Source organism: Danio rerio, chromosome 7 (assembly GCF_052040795.2).
Source record: "Danio rerio strain M-AB ecotype USA chromosome 7, GRCz13ab, whole genome shotgun sequence".
In the NCBI taxonomy this organism is placed as follows: domain Eukaryota; kingdom Metazoa; phylum Chordata; class Actinopteri; order Cypriniformes; family Danionidae; genus Danio; species Danio rerio.
In genome coordinates this window covers 4014341-4026360 of record NC_141027.1, presented here as the reverse complement: position 1 = coordinate 4026360, position 12020 = coordinate 4014341, and the positions used below count along the sequence as shown (strand labels likewise).

General features: G+C 39.0%; 3 protein-coding genes and 2 long non-coding RNA genes across 6 annotated transcripts in view; 3 read left to right on the top strand and 2 right to left on the bottom strand.

Annotated features, from left to right (window-relative positions):
* The window catches only part of LOC147842925 (uncharacterized), a 959952-nt gene that overhangs the window by 191056 nt on the left and 756876 nt on the right, over positions 1-12020 (top strand). The gene's annotated exons all lie outside the window — the stretch shown is intronic.
* si:ch211-225k7.4 overlaps positions 1-12020 on the bottom strand; it is a 494418-nt gene that overhangs the window by 385776 nt on the left and 96622 nt on the right.
* Positions 1-12020, top strand: part of si:ch211-63p21.8 — a 120733-nt gene that overhangs the window by 38500 nt on the left and 70213 nt on the right. The gene's annotated exons all lie outside the window — the stretch shown is intronic.
* si:dkey-88n24.3 overlaps positions 1-12020 on the bottom strand; it is a 285177-nt gene that overhangs the window by 208561 nt on the left and 64596 nt on the right.
* Positions 5430-10495, top strand: cbln11 (cerebellin 11). 2 transcript variants are annotated; one of them, NM_001293704.1, is given in 3 exon segments: positions 5430-5699; positions 7127-7261; positions 10039-10495. In NM_001293704.1, coding segments are annotated over 3 exon segments (636 nt in total). In that variant the 5' UTR covers positions 5430-5491; the 3' UTR covers positions 10332-10495.

Below are 12020 nucleotides of genomic sequence, written 5' to 3'. Positions count from 1 at the left end.
TACATTACAGATATGCTCACTGAATACAAACCCAACAGATCACTCAGATCTCTAGGATCATATAAACTAGAAATTCAAAGCAGGGTTATTCAGCTTTCAGCCATTACACCCCTCACTGCTGGAATCAGCTTCCAGAAATGATCAGATGTGCTCCAACATTAGGCACATTCACATCAAGACTGAACACACATCTGTTTAGCTGTGCCTTTACTGGATGAGCACTGTGCGGCGTATGACAGATCGCACTGATATGTCTTTCACATATTCTTTCGAGGTGAATACATTAAGTGCTGCTAATAGTTTGTAAAGCCTGGCTCATTGTGGTCAAAGTAGTTGATTAAATTAATACAAGTGAAACTGACGGGCGCAATATGAATTGTCCTTAAACCTTTTTTTCAGTTTGTGCGCTGAAGCATATACAGACCTTGTTTTGAACTTCACCTCAAATCTTCTTGTTTATTTTGTAGATAACTGACCAACAAAAATACATTGAGCACATGAGCACGGGGAGAACTTGTAAACTCCACACAGAAACGTCAGCTGGCTTGGTGCTAACCACTGGGCCACCGTGTCACCCATCCAGGCCCGGATTGGCTAATCGGGAGGACCGGGAAATTCCCAGTGGGCCGGTCTGTTTTTTTGGCCGCGAGGGCCGGTGTCCCTAGCTTCAGAATCTGTAGCTCTCAGCAGTCACACTTTTTAAATTTATTTATTTATTTACTTGACCACATTCTTTTTATTCATTATTTTACAGCAGCTCTGTTCTTTTTATATATTAACCTGCAGGTTAATAATGATATAAGTCACCTTTCACTGTGCAACTGTTGTGGTCCAGTGGTTAGCACGTTAGGTTACAATGTCGCCGACCCGGGTTTGATCCTCATCTGAGTATGTTATTATTTTCATTTTTATTGTTGAGACATATAATACTGTTAGGGTTGTTGAACATTTAAAGTTCTAAAACAGCTGTTTTCTCAAAAAAAGACGTGATAGTGTCATTAGAAACTGAATTGGAAATGACCTTATTTTAATATAGTCAGTGGTGAACTGAAGTGGGCCGGTCTGAGGCTTGAAACTCCAGGGCTGAAAAGGAGTTTTACTCCGGCCCTGCACCCATCTAGGAAAGGAGGAGGAGTATGGGTGGTAGGGGGGATTCTTTAAAACGAAAATGGCTGTTATATGGAACTTGGGCTATTTATAGTGGCTTACAAATCGTCTGATTGGTGAACCATAAATTGGATAATGCAGGACCAGCTGCACGCACTCATAAGCATCTTATCCTCTCAACATTAGTTTATAAATGAACTTCACAAAGTGTTTAAGATTCACAAATTTTCATTTCCTGTTTGATGCAGCATCATCAGTTCAACTAAACTCACAATAAAATACACCTTAAATGTAAGTTTAACTCTAAAATGAAAATTATGGATTTAGACTGTTAGGATTTGGCAAATATGGATTTTGACCTTTAGGGTTTTTTCCCTAAACACGTCAAACACGTCTTTTGAAGAATGCTGGTTGCTGGCACTCATTGCATCAGATACCAGCATTCTTCAAAACATCTTCTTTTGTGTTCATCAGCGAAAATAAATGTTGTTAACAAATGAAGGGTGAGTAAATGATAACAGAATGTTCATGTTCATCTATCTCTGATCCTTTAAATTTCTTTTCTAAGGTATTCATTGTGTCTCGCATGAAGCAAATTAGAAAATGTATTTAATGTAAACAACAACAAAATATTATTATTTTATCTTTTAAATCATCCCTTAGTCTGGATTAGACAACTATGTGGACTGTATGATTGACACCCTTGTCTTGACCAGAAGGGGAACCGACTGTGACCTCAGTGATCTGTTTGCAGTGTTTGCAGTGGTCTGTTGGGGGGGGTGTTGTTATTATTGCGCGCGTTCTGATCAGCTGTGCTGTCGCGCACGTACTCAAGAGCGGAGCGCCTACTGAAGGGCGGGACCGAAGGTTTGCCGTGTCGCGGGGGCACTTTTGCCCATTTTGGAAGGGCACTTTCTATCCAAGACTAAAAAGGGCATGTGCTCTGCACAGGTTGAGCCCTATGTGTGCACGTGCCTGTGTATAAGTATAGGAGTATCTGCAAATTATGATCTCATGGGAAATTTGTGTGTGTGTGTGTTATTTGAAGGAGGTCTGAGATCATTCATGTGGTTGATGTACTTTTCACTTGCAGTTCTCAAATAAACTAGGTGTGAAAATGACTTTAAACGACAAACCAACCTCCACATTTATTAATAATTTATTAAGATTTTAGCAGTTTATCAGTGTGATCATAGTTTACAATCAACTTATTTCACCAAATAGAGTTAAAACAATGATAAATATGTGGAAAATAAAGCCTTATGCCATATCTTATGTGTCCATTCGCTAATGTGATGAAGCGCAGCTGTGGTTTTCTGGCTAAGTAAGTAAATGAATTCATCAATGGTGAGACGACTAATTAAAAATAACTAAGATGTATTTGAGAAAGAAGTCAATGCTGAGAAAAGCTTGAGCATCATTTGTTGACTGTTGCAAGTTAAATCTAGAAATGCTGGGTTACTCAAACCAAATTTGTCAAATAGACAAATCCAATCCCTGGGTTTAAAAAACAAGAGCATTTGGGTTTGTTAACAGTCATCTTCTTTTTTAACACAGTATTTTTAGAGTGATGGTTCATGTGTCCAATCTATGAAATTGGTACTGGAGCCCATTCTGACACACTAATGGACTGTTCTAGCAGAGCGCTGGCTGCTCAATCACACACTTCCTGGGTTTATAAATCACACTACAAGAAGACTTGTAAACAAAGCCCTCACTTTACCGTATAAACAGTGTTCCACTAGATCCTTTGTGTCAGAAACTATATTTACTGCTGAACTCATTTTATCATGATATAATAACACAGAAATCGAATAACAACAATTTCCTCCCAAAGCTTTGACGGTCTGCTTAGAGAAACTGTCAATCACAACTGTCAATTACGATGACATGTCCCATTTTATTGCATTAAATTACTGCAAAAAACATACTTTTAGAGAAATGAAGATCAGCACCTATAGCCCCTTTCACACATACAGACCTTTCGGAAAGGTCTGTATTTGTGAACAGGTCCTTTTTGAAAATACCGATAAATTCGTTCTGGCTATTTTCTGGAAAGAGAAGTTGTAACATTACCGGTAATTTGCCGGAATGCTGCGCTGTGTGAATGCAGAAGGAAGATTGCCGTAATAAGCGCGTGCACGTCTAGAACGTGCTGACGTGAGACGTCTGCTTTAGCCAATCACAACAGTCAGACGCATTTAAGTCCACGCGGTTTATGAGAATAAAAGCCTTTGAATATTTTTCCAGACACATTTAGCTGCTAGAAGTTAGTCAGATCACGTTTATATGTTCTTCTTAATGCCAACTGTGTAAATAATCATTGATGAGATGCTCATGATAAGCCGTTGTTTGTTTACCTTCAAGCTTTGCGTGTGCCTGTAAAACAGCCCGTGAGCGCCAGCACACACACATATCATGAACATCTCGACATGCGAAAGTGATCCTGCGAAAGTTGTTCACAATATTGATCATCCACAGAGTTTGTAATTTAGTCAAATGTTTACAAACACAAGCGCAGACGTTTAAAGCTCATTTGTGGTGAATGATGTCAGAATTTACCGGTATTTTGGAATAAATATCTGAATGCTCTTTTCCGGAAAATTTCCGTAACGTCCTCGCCTGTGTGAACAGCGCTTTTTTCAATATACCGGTAAAGTCGTTCCGGAAATTTTCCAGATATTTACCGGTATCACTGTGTGAAAGGGGCTTATATCAGCATGATAACCAGTGCCTTAATTGACCACGACCATCCATCGGGACATTTTATTACAAGTGTAATTAATTTTATTTTAAATTTGGGCTTAAGTCTCATTTATTAACAGGCGGACTTCATAACTTGTACTGTAGCCTACCCCCAGGGGGCCATCTAATGGCTGGTAGCGTCAATCAAAAGCAGGCGGGTGGCACACTAAACCAAAATCTGACTTATGTGAGGAGAATGTACTTGTTTTAATTATTTTGATCCATTTTGATCCATTGCTGTGTGAAAGCAAACCACACAAACAGCAAAAAGCAGCACTTTAGCAAATTTAATCCTTGTTTCAGAATAAAACAATTGATCTACAGGTTTGAAAGCAGCCTTGGATGAATTCTGAGAGTTCCCTCATCCTCCATAGACAGTAAAGGTTCAGATAAGCTAACCAAAGTCCGGAAAAAGAACCGAAAAACATTGTCAAAACATTCTTGGGACTTCAGTGTATCAGCTGTAATCATACGAAGAAAAGATTCTGTAAAAACAACTTGGTCTTCCCTCCTGTATCAGGTCTCCAGGGTGTAGGTTTACTATAGTCAGTATGATGTATTACAATTAGAGTCTTATTGTCCATAGTAAACATGCAACTTGATATGATGCAAAAGATTTAGTCAAATGAAGTCATTTTTTATTATAAGATATGACAATGCTATGACATTTCTCTGTTGATGGCTGTTTAAACATAGCTGTTTGTTTTTAATTGTGTTTTAACGTTTCAAACAGTGAAATATAGTTTAAGTTTAGATGAAAAAATTAATTTGAAGAATTTGCACTTATTTATTTTCATGTGTAAACATTGGACAGCTTCCCAGTGATGGGTTGCAGCTGGAAGGGCATCTGCTGCGTAAAACATATACGGGATAAGTTGGTGGTTCATTCCGCTGTGTTGACCCCAGATTAATAAAGGGACTAAGCCAAAAGGTAAATAAATGAATGTATGAGCATTGGACAGTGGTACAATGGCTCAGTGTTTAGCACTGTGGCCTCACAACAGGAAGGTTGCTGGTTTGAGTCTCAGCTTGGCATTTCTGTGTAGACCATTTGCATGTTCTCCCCGTGTTGGCGTGAGTTTCCTCTGGGTGCTCTGGTTTCCCCCACAGTCCAAACACATGCACTACAGGGGAACTGAAAGTGTGTGTGTGTGAATGAGTGGGTATGGGTGTTTCCCAGCTTTTGCTGCTTAAAACATATGCTGGAATAGTTGGGGGTTCATTCTCCTATGGAAATCTCTGAAATATTGGCTAAGCTGAAGGAAAATGAATAAAAAACCTTCATACCTCAGACTAGTGGTGTAGAAGTAAGAAAAAGGTGGTGTAAATCCTTAGGAGCGTATATTTAAAATTAATTTGTCTAACGATACATTTATTGAAATGTGCATGTTTACACCACAATCAAGCAAAATAATGAGGTCTTTTTTATGGTTGGGACATTCCCTTGTGCAATTCTAGAAAGTTCTGGCATTGATTAATCGATCGTGAGTGCTTGTGTTTGTGTGTATTTCCACCAATGCAAGCAGCTAATCTGACCTCATGATCCAAATACTCCACATTAATAATAATTAACCAGCAGTGGCTGTATATACAAAGCACAGCCTTCGCTCTTCTGTTCAGCTCTAGAGAAACGATCGTCATGGCTTTATATCAGATCTTCTTGATCTCAGTGTTGAGTTTCTGTGCGGCACAGGATGACGATATCATGACTCCTGTGGTGAATATCAACTCTGAGCTAAAAGAGCTTAAAGCTTCAATTGCTGAGCTAAAAACAGATCTGATCACTGCTAAAAATGAACTACAAGAACAGAACAGCTTGATTCAGGACCTGCGGAAACAGATTAAAGGTAAATTTCCTTGTTTGATTCATCTTTACATACATTATCTACACAGTAATGATTGAAACCACCTTGCATTTTACTGTTCTTCAAGAAACACATTTATGTTGATGGTCTGTTTGTTTAATTTAAGCTACATTGCATCTACATGCCAACTAACTCTCAGTAGATTATAAGTAGACTGATAGGTTGGGGTTAGTGTAAGTTGACATGTACTTCTTAAGCCTGGTTTATACTTCTGCGTCAAGTGACCAGCGTAACCCACGGCGCATGCAACGTGCTTAGCTGTGCATTTATACTTCTGCGCGCTGTCTCTGTCGGTCTGCATTAACACTTCCGAAACGCTAGTTGGCAGTGAGGTGTAAATGTTCCTCTGTGTCGAGTTTCTTCGCTGCTGTGTTGCTTTTCCTGAACACTTCCGGGATGTACAAGTAGCTCAAACTCGCTCATTTTGAGGCAGGAACCGGCGGACGTGCAACAACTTTAACTATTAGGTAAACACAAAACAAAACTTTCCATCCGGAGCTTCTTCACGGGACTCCACACTTGTAAACAATCGCTCCATCAGGCTCGCACCATTCGCGCGGCTCTCGATCCCGCCCAGACTCGTTATCGCTACAAAGCCGACCAATCACAGAGCTTGCGCTACGCATCGTTGCGACGTGTAGTTAAATTTTTTTTAAGAGGTGCACGTCAGCGACACCGACGGCGAAGGGCTATGCGTCAGCGCCGTAGCATACGCCGGCGTTTGACGCAGAAGTATAAATCAGCCTTTACAGTCAGTTAAATGTCGGTTGAAGGAGCAGTCCCTGCTGAAAAAAAACATCATGTTTAAGCTGAGAGTCAACTAATACTCAAATGGACCATTGTAACGGGGAGACTGACACGGAGGGATCCATTATGCAGTATTTATTAAGTCACACTTTACTTCACAAACAACACGCACGAATGTGCGAACATACAACATTAACAGCAATGAAGGTGGTAGGGCTGGTAGCTGACAGACACAGAGTGATTTACCAGGCATGGGTCAGAGACAGGCGGCGTGATTCAGAGTCCGTGTAACAGGCTTGGGTCGAGGGCAGGCAGAAGGTAGAGCAGAGTCAGGAAACGGGCTGAAGTAGTTCACAGGAGATCAGGCAGGAAAGAACGCTCAGTAATGCTGGCCGGGGCTAAACAAGACTTCGCAAAGACTGTGTGTGAGAGAGCTGCTTATAAAGGGTACGTGGGTCATTAGCGGGATGAAGATCAGGTGTGCTGGATCAGTGTAAGTGGATGATGTAATGCTTAAAAGTCCGAAGATGGTGGCCTCTGCTGGCCAGCGAGGGGAATGACTGGGACCGAGTCGGTGACAACCATCAAAATAAAGTTTTACCAAAATGTTAAGCTAAGTTTTTGGTATTGCACAAATGAAACTAACCATTATTGCTCCACAGAGAGTCCTAAAGTGGCGTTCACTGCCTCCATGTCAGAGACGCAGAGTGCAAGCCGAGGGCCATACACTACAGAGACCAAACTCATCTTTGATAAAGTCTTAACCAATGTTGGAGATGCGTACAACCCTGCCACAGGTTTGTGCTTATTCAGATTCAATTCAGGTTTATTTGAAAAATGTTTTAAACTTTAATTATGGTTACAAATTATACAAAAACTGCACAATATTGTGACATTACAGATATATACTGTAGCTATATAGTTGAAGACTATCGGGGGTTCTCAAACTTTTCAGCCCGCGACCCCCAAAATTACAACACCAGTGATCCGAGACCCCCTCGAAGCTCGGAGGTGGTTATAAGCATACAGATATTGCACACTGGTGCACACACACCAATAGGAACTGTATAAAAAGCTTATTGACGACGCAAGAAAAGCACAAAAGTCTATGTTTTATAATTATTAGTTTATTTTAACATTATTCTAACTTAATGAGAATAGTGAGTACAGTGTTTAGAGAACAAGACTATTATTGATTTTATTTTGGAGACTTGGGGCCACTTGGAGATCGTCCTCCTTGTTCAGTCTTGGCCTTTTTTTTTGTGTATGTGAGTGCCATAAAGGTGTCAAAGTTTAACATTGCACCATAAAATAAATCTGCTGCAACTAACGCTATTGTTGTGATGTTAATCTAGCATAATAACCCGAGGGTTTGCAATACAAATGGAAAAAAAATGGAAAGGCTGGTGACTTTTTATTTGCATGTTTTTTTTTATGTAACTATTAAATATTAAGTGTATACTATAAGTAAAAAATAATTAGCCCAATTATTTATATTCTGCAGGATATAGATTAAATGTGATAGTTTTAATAGTTTAATAAAATATATGAGACTTTTGGAAATCACCAAGCAACCCCACCTCATTGTTTCGTGTCCCCCCAGGGGGTCCCGACCCCCACTTTGAGATCCACTGCTATATATAAGAAAGATTTTTTTCAACACATTTCTAAACATAATAGCTTTATAAACTAATTTCTAATAACTTTTCTCTTTGCCATGATGACAGTAAATAATATTTGACTAGATGTTCCTCAAGATACTCGTGTTTAGCTTAAAGGTTAGGGTAATTAGGCAAGTCACTGTATAACAGTGGTTTGTTCTGGAGACAATCCAAAACTAATATTACTTAAGAGGACTGATAATATTGACCTCAAAATGGGTTATATATATATATATATATATATATATATATATATATATATATATATATATATATATATTAGTGCTGTCAATTGATAAAAAAAAAAATTAATCGTGATTAATCGCATTTAAAATACTGAACTTGTAATTTTGGCTATTTAAATGTAAAATTAATGTAAACGCAAGACAAAAAATATTTAAATTCAAAATATAATTGTTTAATAGAATTTTTGTTTAACTTGTAACACAGATTTCTTCATGTAAACAACACACCCACAATAAACCATCAAGATCCTGCTTCACAGCCACATTTATTACAGAAATTAAAACACAGGCATGTTAATGACATTTAAATTCCAAAACAATCAATGCCAATAAAGAAAACATAGATTTCCATGTTGGATTTTTAGTGGACTGCAAAAAATGCCAAAATACAGGAATTGCAGAAATGGAAAATGAAAAATTATAATAATAAACTATAGAATACAAACTGTTGCACTCATTGTAAAGTTTTATTGCTGTGAGTTGAGAACATTAGTTATAGAGTAGAAACAATTTTGGTTAATCCTCTTTTACATTCATCCAGTTGCTAAGACTAGGAGTATCCCGCAAGTGCACAGAGACTCCCAAATGCCCGCAAATGAATGATAATTTCTTGCAAACCGTTCGTTAAATACATTGCACACCCCTCTCCCCCTACTCAGATACGTCGCTCACTCCACCCCTGAAACCCCTCAACGGGCCTGACACAGACACACACACAGACAGACACACACAACGCGCTGCAGACGTTTTGGCCCCAACGGCCTTCCATACTGGAGCAACTCCCCTCAGATTCAACACGCATGAACACATTCATCAAATTTGCTTAAACTAAGCGTCCTAAAGTACTACTGTATTTCACAAGGATTCTGACACAACAACGCGAAGCACACGCTTAAAAAAAACGCTATAGAGGGTGGTATGATGGCACACCGACTCAATCAATGCTTTTGAAAACCCTATTGGTTGAATTTATGGAAGGAGGAGGGTGGGTCTGTCGATTGTTTTGTCAGTCAGTCATTAAGTCAGTCAGTTGACATCGTCCTCTGGTGGATTTATGCACAAATAGCAGGTGCAAATTGCATTCGAGAGAGAAATTTGAGATCTGAAAAAGCATACATAGCAGCTTCTGGCAGAATCGGCGAAAAAAAATTGCAAAAGAAAAACGTAGCTCCTGGAATGTATTTGGAGGTCTCCAGAAATATATATAGAGGTACGTTTTCAGAATGAACCTGGGTTGGAAATCACGCAGCCACAGTGGCTGTTCTATTTGTTGCTTTTGAAAACACTATCGGTTGTGTTTAGGGATAGGCATGGGTGTCAGTCGGTCGGCAGTGAGCTGGCATTGTCGGCTAAATATTATATTGCACCCTCTGGTGAATTTACGTAAGAATTCAAAAATCATCAAAAAGCGTAACAAAAACTGTGAGCAGACGTACCTCCAGTTACGTATTCAAAAATTTAAACCTGGGTGCGTATCCGTAATGATCCTGGGTTGACTTTTTTTGATTGCAGACAGAATACTTTCAGGACAGATGGATGTGTGTACACACTGCAAATGAGACATTTTTTAAAAACCCACATGACGCATCATGATGTAATAATTAATTTGACATTATTTACAGTGGTGTTTTTGCTCAGCATGTTTTAATATGTCCATGTGTGTTGCAGGAGTTTTCACCGCACCAGTTAAAGGTGTGTATTACTTCAGGTACTCCGGCTCTGCGTTTTCTACTCATGATATGGGTCTGAGCATCTTTAAGGGCACCAAAAGATTTGTGTCTTCATATGAGTATAACTCTAGTGATCGCAACGATCAAATGTCCAACGGAGCAGTGCTGGAGCTGGATGTCGGAGAGCAGGTTTACATGAACCTGTGGATCAGATCATGGATCTTTGTGGATCGACGGTACAACTACTCCACTTTCACAGGATACCTGCTTTACCCACTGGAAACTGCTTGATCTGTGAATTGCTTTGTAAAATATCAAAACAAACTGTTGAAGTCGATATTAAATGTGCATTCTGGGTTATCATTCAAAAGAAAAAAAAGTTTTATTAAACGGCCAGATTAATTTGAATGATAAAGAGCCACCTTGTTAATAAACTTATCAAAATATTTCAAAAAGCTGCATTGTCTGCTTTCAAATGTTGTGTTGTATGTCTACTGACAGTGTTACGCCCCATTCACACGGGACGTTAACGCTTCCCGTTCACTTTGAATGGGTGACGTCAACCGTTGCCGAACTGCATTGTGGATCCGTCGGCGCCGCTTCAGAGGCTTTGCTCACGGAACCGTCAGCCAATCAGATCACTGTATGCAAATACACCAGCTAGACAGTGGCCTATTGCTGACTAAATTTAATTGGCTGGCCCCGTGTGAATAGGGCGTTATAGCCACGACCACTCTAAGAAGATCACTACATAGCTCTATAGTGGGTTGAAGTAAACAAACCATCTGCATCTGATTCTAACTCACCGCTTGTTAAGCCAAATGACTTCAAACGACTCACAGTGACAAGCGACAGTTCATTTCAACGGAGATTGAGTGACTTCAAGCGACCTTTTTTTTCACTTCAATTCAATTGACCTCCATCTACCCGAGCAACAGTAACCGTTGGTGACCAGATGGGTGTGTCTTTCTCGAGCGACATCCAATAGGAGTACCAGTAGAGCTCACGTGATCCTCTCTCAGCTGCTACTGAGGCTGGTTGTATTCTCGGGCTGAAGACCTAGACAGAACTGCATCTGCAGAAGATTGCCAATCAGAGGTGCATTTCCGAAAACCATCGTTAGCCAACTAAGTTCGCAAGTTGTGTCGTTACAAACATAGTTTGTTGATTTGGCATTTCCCAATCCATCATTCCAACGGACATTCAAAAACTTGTACGCTTACAACTGCACCTCTAGAGCTGTAGTTAGAAGCATAGTTCGTGGCTGTGTTCTATTCCCATTTATCCCCCCTGTGCCCTATTTCTTTCGAACGTCCCAAAATTTTGACTTAGAATTATTTAAATAAAAACATTATGTTTATCTTTCTTAGGTGTAGTTTGCTTTCAAAGTATTTATTTTTCATATCGACAGTTGTGCACCCTTCCCAGTGCACTTTGAAAACATGAATGCCATTTTAAATGCAGCCGTGGCTCATGATGAAAGCTATAAGTCAATTATTGAAATTAATTAATACTAATTAATTTTATTTAATTAATTATAAAAACCTTTTTATTGAAAAGCAGACTTTACATTACCAAACGTCTCGAAAGCTTGTGAAAACAAAAATATATTGCAAACGTTAATGGTTATAATTGATAGTAGGTTATTTATTTAAAAAAATGGACCTGTTGGTTAGAGCATTTCTGCAGTGGTTTGAATGTGTCAAATTGTAAAAGTAGACTTTTACAATAAATAATATAAAAAATATATAAAATAATTATTAATAATAGTAATTGTTATAAAGTGGGATTTTTTTTTTACATTTTTTAATAAATAGCCTACTGTATTTTATAACCATTAACGATTATATTAGAATATGTGTATGTATGCTAGTTCATGTTTTAGAATATGATATCAAACATTTTCAATAATACTTGTAAAGGGCGAAGCAGTGGTGCAGTAGGTAGTGCTCAAGAAGGTCGCTGGTTCAAACCTCGGCT